The sequence below is a fragment of the Sus scrofa genome, chromosome 14, assembly GCF_054392235.1.
Source record: "Sus scrofa isolate SSC_HxYL_T2T_F1_AM1 chromosome 14, Sscrofa_HxYL_maternal_Yorkshire_Landrace_v2.0, whole genome shotgun sequence".
Classification (NCBI taxonomy): Eukaryota; Metazoa; Chordata; class Mammalia; order Artiodactyla; family Suidae; genus Sus; species Sus scrofa.
The window spans coordinates 125,762,776-125,782,388 of NC_139396.1; the positions used below are offsets into that span (position 1 = coordinate 125,762,776).

The window sequence follows — 19,613 nt, forward strand, 5'->3', positions numbered from 1 at the left end:
CTAAGGTCATTTACCTCTGTTTTCTCTGAGAGTTTTATAGCTTTAACTCTTACTATTAGGTATTTGATCTGTTTTGAGTTCATTTTTGTATTTGCTGTGAGGTTAAGGGTCTAGCAGCATTCAGTACATATGGCTATCCTGTTGTCTCAACACCATTTGTTGAAAAAACTCTTCTTTCCCCCCTGAATTGTCTTTGCACCCTTGTTGAAAACCAATTGGCTGTAGACGTATAGTTTTATTTCTGGACCCTTAATTCTGTTCCATTAATGTCTGTCTTTATGCCAGTACCTTAATGTCTTGATCACAGTTGGTTTCTGGTAATAATCAAGAAGCATGAGCCTCCAACTTTATTGCTCTTTTTCAGGATTATTTTGAATCTTCTTGGTCCCTTACCTGTAAATTTTAGGGTTAGTTTGTCAATGTCTACAGAAAACCAGCTGGTACTTTGATAGGAACTGTGTTGAATCTGTATATTGATTCGAGAAGTGTTACTGTTTTACTATTAGATCTTATGATCCATGAACATGGAATGTTTTATTTAGATTGATAATTTCGTTCACCATATTTTTCAGAGTATAAGTTTTAAATTTTATTTTTGATGTTATTGTTAGTATAATTATTTTAATTTCATATTCAAGTTGTTTTTTTAAACTTTTTTTCCCATCTCTGTTCTTTAGATGGACTTTGTATAGCTTTATCTTTGAATTTACTTATATTTTGTTCTATTGTCTTCATTCACCTGTTAAGCACATTTGTTGATTTAAAAAATTTCAGATATTGTATAATATCAGTTCTAGACCTACTTCTTTTTTTTGTTTATGGTGGGGGGAGGTTGTTTATTTGTTTTAGGCTCTTTTTTTGGCTGCACCCATAGCAGGAGGAAGTTTCCAGGCAAGAGACTAAACCCTTGCCACAGCAGTGATCTGAGCAGCTGTAGTGACAATACTGGATTCTTAACCCAGTAAACCAACAGGAAACTCCCCTTCTTCTTCTTCTTCTTCTTTTTTAGTAACTATTGGCATATTTTGCACATGTAAGTCACCTTTTTCAAGCTTATGATTCACTCTCTCTTTTTTTTAATAGTTTCTATTTCTCTATTTAGTTATCCTGTTTTTCATCATTGTGACAATATCTTCCTTTACATTGAACATTGTTATGTTAGCTACTTAAAAACCTTGTCTTCCAATTCCAACATCTGGGTCATGTAAGAGTTGATCTCTATTGTCTTTCTTTTGAGAATGGGTTATATTTTTCTTGATTCTTTGTATGTCAGTTAATTTTAGATTGTATTCCTTACATTTTAGATGTTTATATTGTGCAGGTTGGACTCCGTTATATTTGATTTGTTTGGTTTAGTTGGTGGTTTTTGCATGCTTGTTGTCTTAATAGGTATTTGATTTGGTGAAACTCAAATTTCAAGCAGTATTCTTTGCAGTGAGTAACAACTCAAACTTCAGTTTTTAGCTTAGTTGGATTGTTTGGAGTCTGCACTGTTCATGCATAGTTCAGAGGTCAGCCAGAGATTTGGCTGAGTTCATAGAATTTGGGCTTTCTCTTGGTTCTTTCTTTTTTGGGTTCTCTCTCTTCCTGACAGTGGCTATAGTAGTTCCTGACTTTCCTCTAGTTCTTCAAGCTGGTCAGACTGGGTTTTTATCTGGCCTCTTTTTTTTTTTTTTTTTTTTTGCTATTTCTTTGGGCCGCTCCTGCGGCATATGGAGATTCCCAGGCTAGGGGTCGAATCGGAGCTGTAGCTGCCAGCCTACGCCAGAGCCACAGCAACTCGGGATCCAAGCCACGTCTGCAACCTACACCACAGCTCACGGCAACGCTGGATCGTTAACCCACTGAGCAAGGGCAGGGACCGAACCTGTAACCTCATGGTTCCTAGTCGGATTCGTTAACCACTACGCCACGACGGGAACTCCTGGCCTCTTTTTTTTTAGGGGCACACCTACTTTATGTTACCCCAAACATTTCTCTTTTCTTTTTGGCTTTTTTTTGTCTTTTGAGGGCTGCACCCACGGCATATGGAAGTTTCCAGGCTAGGGTTTGAATTGGAGCTGCAGCTACCTGCCTACACCACAGCCACAGCAACATGGGATCTGAGTCACATCTGTGACCCATACCACAGCTCCCACCAATCGCGGATCCTTAACCCTCTGGGATTGAACCCACATCCTCATGGGTGCTAGTCAGGTTAGTTACCACTGAGCCACAATGGGAACTTCTTTAAACATAGGACACGGCTGCCCTGCATACCATGGACTGGGTCTACCTTCAGGCTAAACAGCTTCAAAAATGGGAAACTCAACTAGTGCCATGCCCTTCTCCCAAGTATTGATAACTCCCCCAAGTAATTGCCTACTTCTCTTCTTTACTCAGTGCTCTCAAGTAGTTGTTTTTTTATATTTTAGCTAGAGTTTGTTATCTATGGAGGGGTAATTCAGTAAGAACTTAATCAGCCGTTATTAGAAGTTGATCATTATTGGGAGTTCCCATCGTGGCACAGCAGAAATGAATCTGACTAGGAACCATGAGGTTGCAGATTCAATCCCTGGCCTAGCTCAGTGGGTTAAAGGATCTGGCATTGTCATGAGCTATGGTGCAGGTCTCATAGGCGGCTTGGATCTGGCTTTGCTGTGTCTGTGGCCTAGGCTGGCAGCTGTAGCTCCAATTGGACCCCTAGCCTGGGAACCTCCATATGCTGTGGGTGTGGCCCTAAAAAGGCAAAAAAAAAAAAAAAAAGGTAGTTGATCATTATTGTTTTCAAAAATTTTTTCCAATAGTTTAGAGCTATCTCTTGCAATTTAGTTATTTTTAGTTCAAATTTTTATTTTTAAAATGATGCCTTTTCTATTTTCCACTGAAATATCAAAGGTTTTACTTGGGACATTCAAAACCTACTTTTATGCCTTTGTCTTTCTTATTTGGGCTTCTAAGGACTGTCATCTCAAAATACATAAAGCCCACACTTGGAACAAGCAGGTATTTGTTGAGATGCTTTTCTGTCCAATGAAATCTAGATTTTTTTTTTTTTTTTTTTTTTTAAAGCCTGGTTAGGTCTTTCAGAGAATGTACAAGGTGTAGCTATAAAATAAGATTGGTTTATTTTCATAGGAATGGATCTCATTTTACATACACTTGATAATTGACAGTAGGCCAATGAAGGAATTTCAGTGAAAACTCCTAGAGTGTTTTGTTAGCTAGAACACTGTTTTCCAAGATCCACTAATATATTTACTCTATTAGGTAATAAAGTTTATGGCATGTTCAGAGATCTTGAGTGTGGTATTATTGTTAAGAGAGTTGTTCTCATAGTTAAAATACTTTTTTTTAAATCAAGTCTGACCCTCATGTATTAGGAAACTTCTTAATTGATGTAGAGTAAATGTATTTCTCTTTTTTTTTTTTTTTTTTTTGTTTAAAGGTGAAGTGGATCCTAAGGAGAGGATAGCACGCCAACGAAAACTATTGCAGAAGAAACTTGGCCTTAATATGGGAGAAGCCATTGGAATGAGCACTGAAGAACTCTTCAATGATGAAGATTTGGATTATACTCCAACATCAGCAGCCCTTGTAAACAAACAACCTGTAGGTAAAATCTTTGGTTGTTTGAAAATAATAATACAAGGAGTTTGCTTTATTTTGCTTTGTAATTATGGTTTTTAAAAAATGTGTTCCTTAATTCTGCTCATTGTTGTTTAATGCCTCAATAATTTAGTGTCATCACAAATTGAATTTCTAGGGATAGATTGTAAAGACACAAGTTGAACCTACCTCTTGGGCACTGGACTGTTAGATAAAAGCTGTGCTGAACCTTTAGGAGCCACTGGTATTGAGAAATCCGAGGTGCACCAATTGCTCTTTCATTTATTCTTTTTTTGGGGTCTTTTTAGGACTATACCTGTGGCATATGGAAGTTCCCAGGTTAGGGGGTCAAATTAGAGCTGCAGTTGCTGGCCTAGGCAACAGCCACAGTCCCCGGCACCAGAGCCAAGCCATGTCTGTAACCGCAGGTCACGGCAGCGCCAGATCTTTAACCCACTGAGCAAGGCCACGGATCTAACCTGCATCCTCAAGGACACTAATTGATTCTTAACCTGCTGAGCCACAACAGGAACTCCTCATTTGTTCTTAAATGAAGGGAAAAAAAGTAAATATTTTAGAGGATGAGAGGTACTATGGGGTATCATAATCAGATATGATGATACTAGAATCTCTAGAGCTATGATTCTTTTATTTGAAAAAGTAACAAATGTGAGGAAAACTTTTAAATAATGCAAAAAGACATATCATCTGACAGAAAAGAAAGAAGTTTCTTTCCAATAATTGATGGGCACCCATGTCCCTGCACATCATGGTGACCCGTATTAAGTTATTTGTGCATCCTTCCTGAAATTTTCTGCATATACACAAGTCCTTTTAAGCCGGCCGTATCTACCTTTTCCCACTTCATCTAACTTAGTATATTAGTTTATACAGATTGATCATGTTATTATTTGACAGCTTTATGTTATTTACACGGCTGTACCATATCTTTTCTTTGTATTTCTCCTGTTTCTTTTTCCAGTTCCCAACAGATGCCAGTGAGCTGCTTTTTTAATTTTTAAATTTTTTCTTTTTAAAGGCACTCTTGCATATAGAAGTTCCAAGGCTAGAGGTTGAATTGGAGCTGCAGCTGAGGCTCACACCACAGCCATAGCAATGCTGGATCTGAGGCACATCTGTGACCTACACTGCAGTTTGTAGCAATGCCAGATCCTTAACTCATGGATCGAGGCCAGGGATTGAACCTGCATTTTCCTGGACACTATCAGGTTTTTAACCTGCTGATCCACAATGGGAACTGCTTTTATACTTTAGACTCTTTTTAGCTCCAATAAAAGCAATCGCTCTCTCCTCAGAAAAATTCACATATATGTGAAATATTACCTTTCAGGTATCTTTTAGGGATTCATGGTTTCCATTAAGAATATCTGCTTTACATGAAACCCATATCTTCTCATTCCCTTGGCCTTTCCTTTTGCTTAAGTGGAGAATGGTTCTATTTACCTTTATATTAGTTGCCCTGTAAACCATTAGAATTTGTGGGGTTTTTTTGTTTTTTTTTTTTGTCTTTTTGTTGTTGTTGTTGTTGCTATTTCTTGGGCCGCTCCCGCGGCATATGGAGGTTCCCAGGCTAGGGGTTGAATCGGAGCTGTAGCCACCGGCCTACGCCAGAGGCACAGCAACGCGGGATCCGAGCCGCGTCTGCAACCTACACCACAGCTCACGGCAACGCCGTATCGTTAACCCACTGAGCAAGGTCAGGGACAGAACCCGCAACCTCATGGTTCCTAGTTGGATTCGTTAACCACTGCGCCACGACGGGAACTCCCAACCATTAGAATTTGTAAATTGAATTTTTTAGCATTGGGGAGTGTATGGTGGGTGGTAAAGAACTTTTATAGACAAGGAGGAAAAAGGCAGATCCTAAAGGGGAAAAGGAGAACAGTATAAAAAGGCAGAAAATACAACAACCAGGAAGAAACAGAAAGAAACAGGGTATAAGGGGAAGCATAAGATGTAAATAAAAATAAAGAAGAAAATAGAGTGTAATAAAGGAAAACAAAAATGTGGTAATATGATTGCAATGTGGTAATTGGATATGGTGTAGGGAAAGAATGGGCAGGTGTATTAGAGATAATGGGTTTTGAACAGAATAGTGGACATGGGATGGGCAACAGCCAGTTTGAGATTTGCAAGGTCCAAATTTGGTTTCCCCTAGATGTTGTGACGGATCTTTGGGAAGAGTTGTTTGAGAAGTTGGTTGTTGCCATAGGGTTATCATTGCTTGTATATGTGCCAGTGGTCCCTGGACCAAGTCTGTAGCAGGGCAGTCCCATCAGTGACCTAATTTTCTGTAGAAGTGTAAATTTCATTTGAATCTTAATCAGTTAAAGACAAAAAGGATTTTTAGGGTTGGGCTCAAAGCATTTTTATTCATAGCCTTTATTCCTCCCATGAATGGAAAAGAGAACAAAAATAATATACAGTGAGTTATTAAAAGGGAAAGAGCACATAGGCTAAGCTAACTATAGAACACTGGACCAGTCAGTTATGGCTGTAATTATTTTTATTTTTTTCAGCAGATGATTATCAGTTTTTTTAAAAACTTGACATTCTTTGTTCTTATAAGTTTTGGATGGTATTATGGTTATTTTGAAGCCTCTCCTCTTCACAGCCCTCACTGGGGAGTCAGGATCATACATTTGTGCCACATATGTTATGTAAAGTTAAGAAATACATGAGCAGCATTTCCTGGCAATTGGAAGAATGAAGAGTGAAATTATGGTACAGTCATACAACAGAATAGCATGAAGCTGACAAAAAAGAACGTGGTCAATTTGTATATAGTGAAATTTATAGACTTTAGTTCTCTTCTGAGAACAAGACTATGGGACTATGGGTATTTATTTTAAATTCAAAAGTTCAAACTCAGTATTCTTTTATTCTTTTAGACTCTCCAGGCAGCTGAATTGATTGACTCAGAGTTCCGAACAGGAATGAGCAATAGACAAAAGAACAAAGCCAAAAGAATGGCCAAGTTATTTGCAAAACAGAGATCCAGGGATGCAGTGGAAACTAATGAGAAGAGGTAGTAATTTTTTTTTTATTTTTTATTTTTATTTTTGCTTATTTAAAACAGTAATGCTGATTAGCTTAAATCTATATCTGCTTGATTTCCAAAAACATTTTCCAACATTGTCTTTAGCTGTGGCGTACTATTTGGATTGTTTTGCTCTATTGTCAGAGAGTATTTATCATTAGGGACTAGGACAACTTCCCCAGGAAAATCCATATTTGCACATATTTTTTCCTTAATAATTATGACCTCTGAATGAGGATTGAAGATCCTTCAAGGGGAGTGCATTCCAGGTAGAGGGAACAAGTGTAAATGCCTTAATCATGGAATATTCAGGAAACAGAAAGAAAGACAGTACGGCTGTGAAGAGAGGAAGAAGTCCAAGTAGTAGAGATTGAAGTTGGAGGGATGGCTTGAGGGCTACAAGTTAAGAATACTACACTCGAAGAACAAGAATTGTCCCAGTATTATATCACCTGTTCCCTTACTGGGGGCTGAGCCAGGTAGTGGGTAATCATCCAAGCTTGTTTACCTAATCCTGTTGTAGGAAAAAACTCTGGGCAATATCACTGTCCTCTTTTCTTTTCTTTTTTTTTGTCTTTTTGCCATTTCTAGGGCCGCTCCCGCGGCATGTGGAGGTTCCCAGGCTAGGGGTCCAATCAGAGCTGTAGCCACTGGCCTACACCACAGCCACAGCAATGCGGGGTCTGAGCCGCGTCTGAGACCTACACCACAGCTCACAGCAATGCCAGATCCTTAACCCACTGAGCAAGGGCAGGGATCGAACCCGCAGCCTCATGGTTCCTAGTCAGATTCGTTAACCTCTGAGCCACGACGAGAACTCCTTCTTTTCTTTTTTGTTTTTGGTTTTGGTTTCTTTGGCCATGCCTGTGGCATGCAGAAGTTTCTGGGCCAGGGCTTGAACCCCTGTCATTACAGTGACAATGCTGGATCCTTAACCCACTGAGTCACAAGGGAAGTCTCTCACTTTCTTAATGAGGTCATAAAAGTAGTATCTGTGTATGGCCTGGAGCAGTATTTTTCAAAGTGGTTTAAAATAAGCCCTTTCATAAGCACTTTGAGAGGTTTATTAAAATGTAGACTCTAAACCAGCTATAATGAAAAAAAATAAAAATCATTAAATTAAAAAAAAAAAATGTAGACTCTTGGGCCCTACTCAGCTTTTAAATCAGAATCTATAGTGGGGAATCCAAGAAATGTTTGAGTAAATGGTAAATTAATGAACATGTGAGAGCCTATGAAAATAAGGTTTTGTTGCAGATAACAGTACTTTTTGTTGTTCTTCCCATTCACATAAAGCTAAAAAGTTAAAATATTTACAGTGGGGGGGGGTAAATAATAAGAATCTACTTGGTATAAGTTTTTATGTGGAGTTTTTAAAATTTTATTATTTTATTTTAAGCATCTCATCTGTGACATATGGAAGCTCGCAGGCTAGGGGTGAAATCAGAGCTGCAGCTGCTAGCCTACTCCAACAGCCACAGCAATGCAGGATCCAAGCCGTGTCTGCAGCCTACACCACAGCTCACAGCAACGCTGGATCCTTAACCCACTGAGCAAGGCCAGGAATTGAACCCGAAACCTCATGGATACTAGTCGGGTTCATTGCCACTGAGCCACAACAGGAGCTCCTGGAGTTCTTTTTTTGTTTGTTTTTTTAGGGCTACACTCTTAGTGTATGGAAGTTCCCAGGGTAGGGGTTGAATTGGAGCTGTGGCCTCTGGCCTACACCACAGCCACAGCAACCTGAGATCTGAGCCACATCTGCAACCTACACCACAGCTCACGGCAACGCTGGATCCTTAGCCCACTAAGTGAGGCCAGGGATTGAACCCAGGTTCTTATGAGCCACAATAGGAACTCCTAGAGTTGTTTTTCTTAAGCATAAGATATTTATTGATTTTGTTAACCACAGGGTTTTTCAAGTTAACAGCTCATTAGGAATCTTGTAGTAACCTAGTAAGTATTTCTGCTGGCTTTCATTCATGTAAGATTTTTACATAGATACTTGAATATTGGAAATGGGAGAACTTATTTTTTCAGATTTCATGACTCATTCATTCCACAAATATTTATTAAATACCCTCTATGTGCCAGATACTCTTCTAGGCTCTCATGATATAGTAATGAATAAAATAGAGAAGAATTCCTATCTTTATGGAGCTTACATTCTAGAGGGAAAGACAGATGAGGAACAAGATAAATATGAATATTAGTGGTAAGGGTGTAAGAGATAAAGCTAGAAAGGAACATGTGAAATGTTTTGGGGGGAGAGAGTTTGAACAAAATTTTTTTCTTTTTATGGCCACACCTGTGGCATATGGAAGTTCTTGGGCTAGGGGTTGAATTGGAACTGCAGCTACCACCTGCGCCACAGCCACTGCCGTACCGGATCTGAGCCTCATTTGTGACCTATACCTCAGCTTGTGGCAACACCAGATCCTTAACCCACTGTGCTGGGCCAGGGATTGAACCTGTGTCCCAGTGCTTCCAAGACGTCGCCAATCCTATTGTGCCACGGCGGGAACTCTGGAAAGTTTGATGTTTTAGGTAAAACGGTCAGGGAGAGATTTACAGAAGTTACTTTTCAGTAAAGATATGAAAGAAGTGAGGAGGCTAGCCCTGTGAATATCTTCAAAAGACATTCCAAATGGAGGGAATAGTAAAGACAAAATCCTGTAGTAAAAACATGCATAACAAGTTCAGAGACATTAAATGACCAACCAGTGTGACTAGATTGAATTTGAAAGAATTAGGGGAATAATAATAGAAAGTCTCACATTTCTTTCATCACCTTATAGAAAAAATGGTTGGCCAAAATTACTCTCTTAAGACGAAAGGTGGGAACAGGTGGTTTTATAGAAATTAATGCTGTATATACCTTATTAATACTAATTTTTTCTTTCTGTTAATATTAAGTAAAGCAGTTGTACTTGTCTTTCCCTTCTGTAATATTTTGTTAGTAGGCTAGCCTCTATTTTTGTGCTTTTAGTCATAAAATTTCTCTCAGATTTTCTCTCATATTTTTCATTGGCTAGTTGTCTTATTTCTGTATTTTTCAAGAACTAGTAAGATTATACTGTGTTACTAAGTATGTTCATTTTCTCCAGGGTACAAAAGCCTAAGAAAGTTATGCTGGGCCAGGTTTAAGTTGTTAAACCAAGAAAGTTTAAAATAAAAAAGATTGTAAAAATGGCCATACTACCCAAAGCAGTCTGCAGATTCACTGCAATCCCTATCAAATTACCCATGACATTTTTCACAAAATAGAACAAACAATCCAGAAATTTATATGGAACTACAGAAGATGCAAAATTGCAAAAGCAATGCTGAAGAACAAAACCAAGCAGGAGGCCTAACTCTCCCAGACTTCAGGCAATATTACAAAGCCACAGTAAACAAGACAGTGTGGTACTGGTACCAAAACAGACATACAGACCAATGGAATAGAATAGAGAACCCAGAAATAAACCCATACACCTGTGGTCAATTAATCTTCAACAAAGGAGGCAAGACTATAAAGTGGGAAAAAGACAGTCTTTTCATTAAGTGGTACTGGGAAAACTGGGCAGCTGCATGTAAATCAGTGAAAATGGAACACATCCTCACACCAGACACCAAAATAAACTCAAAATGGCTTAAAGACTTAAACATGAGATAAGACACCATCAAACTCTAGAAGAAAACGTAGGCAAAACAGTCTTTGACATCAGCCTTACAAGTGTTTTCTCAAGTCAGTCTCCTAAGGCAACAGAAATGAAAGCAAAAATAAACCAGTGGGACCTAATCAAACTGAAAAGCTTTTGCACAGCAAAGGAAACCATTAAAAAAAAAAAAAAAAAAAAAAAAAAAGAAAGACTTAGAGAATGGGAGAAGATAGTGTCAAATGATGCAGATGACAAGAGCTTAATCTCTAGAATATACGAACGACTTATACAACTCAACAGCAAAAAAGCCAACAACCCAATTGAAAAATGGGCAACAGACATGAATAGACACATGAATAGACATTGCTCCAAGGAAGATATACAGATGGCCAACAAGCACATGAAAAAAAATGCTCAACACCACTGAGTATTAGATAAATGCAAATCAAAACTACTATGAGGTACCACCTCACACCAGTCAGAATGGCCCATCATTAGTAAGTCTGCAAATAACACATGCTGGAGAGGGTGTGGAGAAAAGGGAACCCTCTTGCACTGTTGGTGGAAATGTAAATTGGTACTGTAACTATGGAAAATAGTATGGAGGTACCTTAGAAAACTATACATAGAACTACCATGTGATCCAGCAATCCCACTCTTGGGCATATATCCGGACAAAACCTTCCTTTGAAAAAGACAAATGCACCCGCATGTTCATTGCAGCACTGTTCACAATAGCCAAGACATGGAAACGATCTAAATGTCAATAGTCAGATGAATGGATTAAGATGTGGTATATATACATAATGGAATACTACTCAGCCATAAAAATGAACGAAATAATGCCATTTGCAGCAACATGGGTGGAACTAGAGACTCTCATACTGAGTGAAGTAAGTCAGAAAGAGGAAGACAAATACCAAATGATATCACTTATATCTGGTATCTAATATACAGTACAAATGAACCTTTCCCTAGAAAAGAAACTCATGGACTTGGAGAACAGACTTGTGGTTGTCAAGGGGTAGGAGGAGGGAGTGGAAAGGACTGGGAATTTGGGGTTAATAGATGCAAACTATTGCCTTTGGAATGGATAAGCAATGGGATCCTGCTGTATAGCACTGGGAACTATGTCTGGTCACTTCTGATGAAGCATGATAATGTGAGAAAAAAGAATGTATTCATGTATGTGTAACTGGGTCACCTTCCTGTGCAGTAGACAATTGACAGAACCCTGTTAACCAGCTATTGTGAAAAAAAAAAAATCATTATAAAAAATAAAAAAGAGCTGGCTGTAGAGAGGAAAAAAAAAAGACGTTAAATTGAGACCAGTTTGAAAGCAAGAATTTATTGACCTGTTTTACATTTATCAGTAAGAGTACTAGGATATATTTCACTCAAACATTTTTAAGCAGTTAATCTTAGTTATTTGAGACATGAAATTTTAAGTAGACCGTGTAAGTAGAAAATGTCAAATCATTTGGTCAGGTGATGAATTGTCTTATACTCACTGTGGTTCACATTATTCTTTATTCATTTATTTTAAATGGTGACTTTTTTTTTTTTTAAGCAATGATAGCACTGATGGGGAACCAGAAGAAAAGAGACGGAAAATAGCAAATGTTGTTATAAATCAGTCTGCAAATGATTCCAAAGTCCTGATTGATAATACTCCAGACAGTTCTCCTTTAATTGAAGAGGTACTATTGAAATGCCCTAAAGTGTCCTTTGAAATTATTTATACTTATTCATACTAATGTGTCAGTAGATGGTATTTAATAATCTGTCAATTGAGAGAACTTTTTTATTTTTTTTGGTGTTTTTTGTATTTTTCTAGGGCTGCACCCACGGCATATGGAGTTTCCCTGGCTAGTGGTCTAATTGGAGCTGTAGCCGCAGGCCTACACCACAGCCATAGCAATGTGGGATCCGAGCTGCGTCTTCTACCTACACCGCAGCTTACGGCAACGCCAGCTCCATAACCCTTGCTTAACCCTGAGCGAGGCCATGGATCAAACCTGTAACCTCATGGTTCCTAGTCGGATTCGTTAACCACTGAGCCACGATGGGAACTCCATGAGAGAACTTTTGATGTTAAAAAGCTTGGTATCTCTAACTTCATTAATAAAAATTTTAAATTATTTAAAAAAATTAAAACTAAAGACCTTTATTTTTTATTATTTTTCATGGCTGTACCCCTCCATCCCCATGGCGTATGGAAGTTCCCAGGCCAGGAATTGAATCTGAGCCACAGCTGTAACCTACGCTGCAGCTGTGGCAGTGTTAGATCTTTTAACCCACTGCACTGGGCCAGGGATCGAACCCTCACCACTGCAGCAAATGGAGCCACTTAAGTTGGATTCTTAACCCACTGCAGTATGGCAGGAGCACCCTATTTAAAATTTTAGAAGCCTGACTATTACACTAGTCCTACAAATAGACCTTATTATTTAGATTACGAGCATAAAATAGATATTTTGAATTATTGGTAATTCTGTTTTTCTCATTCAGACAAACGAATGGCCTTTGGAAAGCTTTTGTGAAGAACTTTGTAATGATCTTTTTAATCCCTCCTGGGAGGTAAGATTTCTTCACTACAGTTTCTCTCTGCTCTTTTTTTTCTTGGCTAATGATGGGAATCATGTCAAGTGTTAAGAGTCCCCATTCTTCCCCTTTGCTCTCAGAACCATTAGTCGAGGCACTTCATATCACTCACCTCCTAAATAGAAAACTGATTTTGACCTTTCATGCTTGTCATATTTATTTAGTGAATTGTTCATTTTCTTTTCCTTCAGATTTAGCTATAATACAAAGACTTGCTTATCTCTCCCAGACAGAAAGTGAAATTCCACTGGTTGAAGTTGAGGGTTGGTAGTCTCAAATGATTCTGTCCCACCTCTGAGTCATTGGCCTCTGAGTAATTTTTTTTTTTTTTTTTTTTTTTGCTATTTCTTTGGGCCGCTCCCGCGGCATATGGAGATTCCCAGGCTAGGGGTCCAATCAGAGCTGTAGCCACTGGCCTACGCCAGAGCCACAGCAACGCGGGATCCGAGCCACGTCTGCAACCTACACCACAGCTCACGGCAACGCCGGATCATTAACCCACTGAGCAAGGGCAGGGACCGAACCCGCAACCTCATGGTTCCTGGTTGGATTTGTTAACCACTGCGCCACGACGGGAACTCCTGAGTAATTTTTAAACTGTTTTGAAATACCTTTTAGTACCTTTCTGCTCCTTGATATACTTTTTTTTTTTTTCTTTTTTGGTCTTTTTGCGTTTTTCTGGGACAGCTCCCACGACATATGGAGGTTCCCAGGCTAGGGGTTGAATCAGAGCTGTAGCTGCTGGCCTACACCAGAGCCATAGCAACGCGGGATCCGAGTCATGTCTGCAACCTACGCCACAGCTCACAGCAATGCCAGATCTTTAATCCACTGAGCAAGGCCAGGGATCGAACCTGCCACCTCATGGTTCCTAGTCGGATTTGTCAACTGCTGAGCCACAATGGGAACTCCTTGATATATTTCTATTTAAAGCTATTCAAGTCTTAAACGGGGTCTTAAATAAGTGAGTTCAGTGTCAGCGGCCTGTTTCTTTCCTTCCAGATGACAATGTAGAAGGCTGCAGGGTTGCAATCGAGTATTAGTCATGAGACATTTTATTTGAAATGTCCTCCTTTGACACTTAACACTGGTAGCTTTGAAACTTAGTTTTGATGTGTATGTTTCTAAAATACTGCTGTTTGGGCTATGAAGAACAATATGTAATACTTTCTTTTCTCTCCTTTGCTGTGGATAATACTGAATGCAAGTGGAGGGTAGAGGATTGACAGCCAAGCGGGTTAATATCTCAGAAGGAATTTAGGATAGCAATATTCTTAGTTTGATTTTTTACAAATTCCGCATAATCAGAATTGTGAAGTTAATATATGTATTTCTTCTTTGAATAGAAGAAAAACATATTCTTGTGAAGTATGACTTAGTTTGTTCTAATTTGTTTTTTGGTTTTGGTTTTTCTTGCTTTTTAGGGCCGCACTCGCAGCACATGGAGGTTCCCAGGCTATGGGTCGAATTGGAGCTACCGCTACCAGCCTGCACCACAGCTCATGGCAGCACCAGATCCTTAACCCAGTGAGTGAGGCCAGGGATCGAACCTGCAACCCCATGCTTTCTAGTCAGATTCGTTTCCATTGCGCCATGACGCTAACTCCTAATTTGTTCTAATTTCTTGAAAATTTCTTCGTAAAAATGAATAAAAGGTAAACCCTGCTTTTTAAGCATTTGACCTCTGATATTTGCACTTTGGTTCTTTTTAGGTTCGACATGGAGCAGGCACTGGACTTAGGGAAATCCTTAAAGCTCATGGGAAAAGTGGTGGTAAAATGGGAGATAGCACTTTAGAAGAGGTAAGTGTAAGTTTAGTTTAGTAAATCAAAACAGTTATACTAAATTTCAGTAGTTGGCCTCTTTTTCCAAGACAAGGAAGTAATAACATTTGCCATGAAGTAAAAATTAGAGGTAGAAATAATAAGAAATGAGAAATAGTAAATAATAAGAAATACGGAGAGTTGAACATAAGGAAAAAGATAACAAGCTTAGAAAGAAGTTTATTTATATTATTTATAGACAGGAAGAATGAGTTCAGGGGAAGATATGTCCAGAAACATTAGGAGGAAAAATACATAGAAGCAAGTATATTTGAGCAGAATATAATGGATTAGAATGTAGAGTAAGATGCGTAAGAGGATAGTTTAAAGGTTGGTGATCAGTATGATTGGTGTAATGTGGAAACACTGGTAACAGGCTACATAAAAGATACATAGTACATATAATTGGTATCAGAGCAATGTTAAGTGTTTTTTTGTTTTATTTCTTCTCTCTCTCTCTCTTTTTTTTTTTTTTTTTTGTCTTTTTAGGGCTGCACCCTGTGGTATGAGGAGGTTGCCAGGCTAGGGGTCGAATCAGACCTGTAGCCACTAGCCACACCAACACCAGATCTGAGCCGTATCTTCTACCTACCCCACAGCTCACGGCAACTCCAGATTGTTAACCCACTGAGTGGGGCCGGGGATCGAACCTTTGTCCTCATGGATACTAGTCATTTGTTTCCACTCCTTTTTTTTTCTTTTTATGGCCGTACTTGTGGCACATGGAATTCCCTGGGCCAGGGGTCGAATTGGAGCTGCAGCTGCTGGCCTACACCACAGCCATGCTAACACTGGATCCCTAACCCACTGAGTGGGACCAGGGATGGATCGAACCTGCATCCCCATGGTTACTAGTCAGATTCATTTCTGCTGAGCTATGACGGGAACTCCCCAAAGTGTGATCTTTGTTATTAAAAAATGATTGATTTAAATAAAGTCCTACTGTATAGCACAGGTAACTGTATTCAGTATCCTGTGATAAACCGGGATGGTAAAGAATATGAAAAAAAAAAATGATTGTTTTAACAGATGATTCAGCAGCATCAGGAGTGGTTGGAAGACTTGGTTATTAGACTCCTTTGTGTGTTTGCATTAGACAGATTTGGCGACTTTGTTTCTGATGAAGTAAGTATTTCCTAAGGGAGCCTTTACCCAATCAAATTTCAAACTCTACAAAATAAACTTTTTTTCAAATATAAGTTTTCTTCCTTTCTCGTTTGTAGGTTGTGGCACCGGTTCGTGAAACTTGTGCTCAAACATTAGGTGTGGTGTTAAAACACATGAATGAAACGGGAGTTCATAAGACTGTGGATGTGCTGCTCAAATTACTTACACAAGAACAGTGGGAAGTTAGACATGGTGGTCTGCTGGGAATAAAATACGCTTTGGCAGTTCGTCAGGTAAACACTTCAGTTTTTGAAGCATGTATGGGAGAGTTTTTTCTTTTTAGGTTCTTTTCATTAGTTATATGATATGGCCCTAGATTCTTAGTGTTACAAATAAGCCAGTCCTTTAAGATTTGCCTTCTTGAGGAAGAATCACAGAAGTAGGTGATGCTGATAAGAATTTAAGTACAAATAAAAAGATAGGTGGCCTTAACAACCTTTTCCTGTTCCATAGCAAGACCAGTTCTCAGCGAGATTCTTAGTGTGTGGATCACAGGAGTAGTCTCTGAGGGCCGGCTTAAGTGTGGAAATTTGAAAGAGAGTAGTTTGGAGTAATGAGAAGCAGGAAGGGATAGCTTTCCACTTCCCTTTTCTCTCATATTCTATGTGGTCATCAGTGGTGTTGAATGTGAAACAGAAGTTAAGGTTCTAGCCTGCAGTATGTATGTGTGTGTATTCAAAGTGGGAGTTCATAGTGCTGCCTTGAAAACATGTTCTGATGTTATTGAATAGTGTAGTACTTGATACTACACTTTTTCAAATGAGATTAGTTACATGGGCATCTATTGATGTATTTTTCATTTCTGTTTATATGATTTTTTTGTAATACATAAATTTAGGAATTTATGCTTTCATATGTAAATTTAATAAAAGATATTTAAACACAATAATTTTACTGTAGAAAAGTAATCTTTTTTGATGTACTCTTTTACAGGATGTAATTAATACTTTATTGCCTAAAGTTTTAACTAGAATAATTGAAGGACTCCAGGATCTTGACGATGATGTCAGAGCTGTTGCTGCAGCATCATTAGTCCCTGTGGTAGAAAGCCTTGTGTATCTTCAGACGCCAAAAGTAAATGTTTTGCATTTTCTTCCTGTAGGGCTTTTTTACGTTTGAGGTGTAATGTGTTAGCAAAAACATTGAGCTCTTTTTTCACCAGTCTTTGTTTTTCTTATGACAGACAGCCCTCTAATACATGGGATCTTGGTTATATATTTTCCTTAGGAAGAATGAATTGTATCTGTTTCTTTTTTTTTCTTTTTTCTTTTCTTTTATTTTAATTTAAGAGCCACACCTGCGGCATATGGAAGTTCCCAGGCTAAGGGTCCAGTCAGAGCTGCAGCTGCTGGTCTGTGCCACAGTTGTAGCAGTGTGGGATCTGATCTGTGTCTGCAACCTACACCACAACTCACAGCAGTGCTGGATCCTTAACCTACTGAGTGAGGCCAGAGATTGAACCCGAATCCTCATGAGTACTAGTCGGGTTCTTAACCTGCTGAGCCATGATGGGAACTCTGTGTCTATTTATTTTTATCTTTCATGTACAAAGTATGTAGAGAACTTCCTTGAGAAGAAAGGAACCATTTCTTCTTTTTTTATTCCTGGTTTTTAGGCATATAAGATTTTGTTTTGATTTGGGTTTTGGCTTTATCAGTCTTTTAATCTGATCTCATTTTTGAAATGCCTCTTTTAAGGTCTATCTGATTTCCCTTTGTATTATCAGAACTGGAATACATGTATTTAGAAGTGCTGCTTTAAAAGCTCAGAAATGGGGCAGGGCGGGGGAGAGAGTGGAGGGGAAGTTCCCTGGTGGCTTAATAGGTTAAGGATCTGTCATTGTCACTGCTGTGGCTTGGGTTGTTGCTGTAGTATAGGTTCAACCCCTGGCCTGGGAACCTCCACATGCCATGGACATGGTCAAAAAAAAAAAGAAAAAGAAAATAAAAATGCAGAAACTAAATTTGTTCTTTCATGATGATTAGGAATGTTTTAAATGTATTAAAATTACATAGAGATTTCTGATTTGTGTGTCTACACTGTATTGTTTCCAGAGCTCAGTTTTTTTTACATAAAATAGAGTATTGGTATCTTATTTCTTGAGTTCTCCATTCTATTATGAAAGGGAACTGCCAACTTTAGAGTTGAGTGGCATTAAAAAAAGATGTAGAGAATTGTTAGAACAAATAATGTCTCTTTTTTTTAACTTAAAAAAATTATTTTTAATTTTAAAAAAATTTTGGAGATCACATCTGTATCGTGTGGAAGTTGCCAGGCCAGCGATTGAACCCATGCCACAGTCTTGACCCATGTCTCTGTACTGACAGCCCCGGATCCTTAACCTGTTGTGTCATAAGAGAACTCCCTGTCTCTCTCGTTTTATTTTTTTGTTTGTTTGTTTGCTTGCTTTTTAGGGCCACATATGCAGCATATGGAGGTTCTCAGGCTAGGGGACCAATTGGAGCTATAACTGATGGCCTACGCCACAGCCATAGCAATTTGGGATCCGAGCCACATCTGTGACCTGCACCACAGCTCACAGCAACGTCAGATCCTTAACCCACTGAGCAAGTCCAGGGATCAAATCTGCATCCTTATGGATCCTAGTTGGGCTTGTTATCTGCTGAACCACTAAGGGAACTCCATTCCTGTCTCTTTCTTAACTTGCTCCAAACTAGCACCACCCAAAGTCATTGGAATTGTATATGTTGTTGAATCAGTAGTGACTCCTGAGATAAAATTTGACGTGGTTTGTGAATATTTCTTGTGAAATTAATAACTGCTTTCTTGATAACTGTTCTCATAGGTACCCTTCATTATAAATACATTATGGGATGCTCTTTTGGAACTAGATGATCTAACAGCTTCAACAAATAGTATTATGACTCTTCTTTCATCCTTGTTAACTTATCCTCAGGTTCAGCAATGCAGGTAATTATTTCTAGTCAGTGGAATAGTAAAAAACGTTTACATACATTTCTAGGTAATTAAGCCTAAAAATATAATAGCCTGGCACCTTTTAGAACAGTATTGTAATTTGGGGATGCTAAAGGCAATTACTTTTAGGAAGCGTCTTTGCTCTTTAGTCACCAGCACTTTTGGGGCAAGAACTTAGAAAGGTCATATTCTTGGGTTATGTTTGTTATATAATTCTTTATCTTATTCTTCCTATAAGAGTGAACTTTAGAAATATAATTATTGCATGTCATTTTCACCTCTAGCCCCAGACTATAGAATTTAGCTTGATTTAATAACATTTAGTTAATAAAATTATCACTGAACATAGCATTACTTTTTTCAAAATTTGCTACACTGAACTTTGTAATGTTCAACTCTTGCTCTTGGTTGCAATAATGAATCATGAGAAAAGGAATACATAATAATGTAGTATAATATCCAAAAGCAGAGACTGGGTGAGGCCAAAATACAAAGCAAAAATTTAAAGTGTCATCTATTTTCCTATCCTGACATTTGAAGTGAAGGTCAGCTAATTAGTGTATTCCTTACCTTTTAGCCTGGTTCGTGAACATTATTGTTTCTAATTATAGTATCCTTGGAGATACAGAAAAAAATTTCATATGCAACTTTAAGAAAATCGCAGATGAGAAAATTACTCTTTTTAGCCTACTGAGGGTGTTCAGTTAGTGTTTTATTTAGTTATGATTATAAATGGTTACTGATTCTGTGAGTCTGTTTCTCAGGAAAATCATAGATTTGTGAAAAACA

General features: G+C 38.4%; 1 protein-coding gene across 5 annotated transcripts in view; it reads left to right on the forward strand.

Moving 5' to 3' along the window:
• BTAF1 (B-TFIID TATA-box binding protein associated factor 1) overlaps nucleotides 1-19,613 on the forward strand; it is a 109,842-nt gene that overhangs the window by 26,878 nt on the left and 63,351 nt on the right. For all 5 annotated transcript variants that reach the window (XR_014826618.1, XR_014826619.1, XM_003359291.6 and 2 more), the window contains 9 exons: nucleotides 3,428-3,591; nucleotides 6,501-6,637; nucleotides 11,864-11,993; nucleotides 12,805-12,873; nucleotides 14,610-14,699; nucleotides 15,750-15,845; nucleotides 15,944-16,120; nucleotides 16,821-16,961; nucleotides 18,694-18,818. Coding sequence is in view for 3 of the 5 variants with exons in the window: in XM_003359291.6 (XP_003359339.3) it covers nucleotides 3,428-3,591; nucleotides 6,501-6,637; nucleotides 11,864-11,993; nucleotides 12,805-12,873; nucleotides 14,610-14,699; nucleotides 15,750-15,845; nucleotides 15,944-16,120; nucleotides 16,821-16,961; nucleotides 18,694-18,818 (1,129 nt within the window). In the remaining 2 variants the exon portion in view is untranslated. The remainder of the gene's footprint in view (nucleotides 1-3,427; nucleotides 3,592-6,500; nucleotides 6,638-11,863; nucleotides 11,994-12,804; nucleotides 12,874-14,609; nucleotides 14,700-15,749; nucleotides 15,846-15,943; nucleotides 16,121-16,820; nucleotides 16,962-18,693; nucleotides 18,819-19,613) is intronic.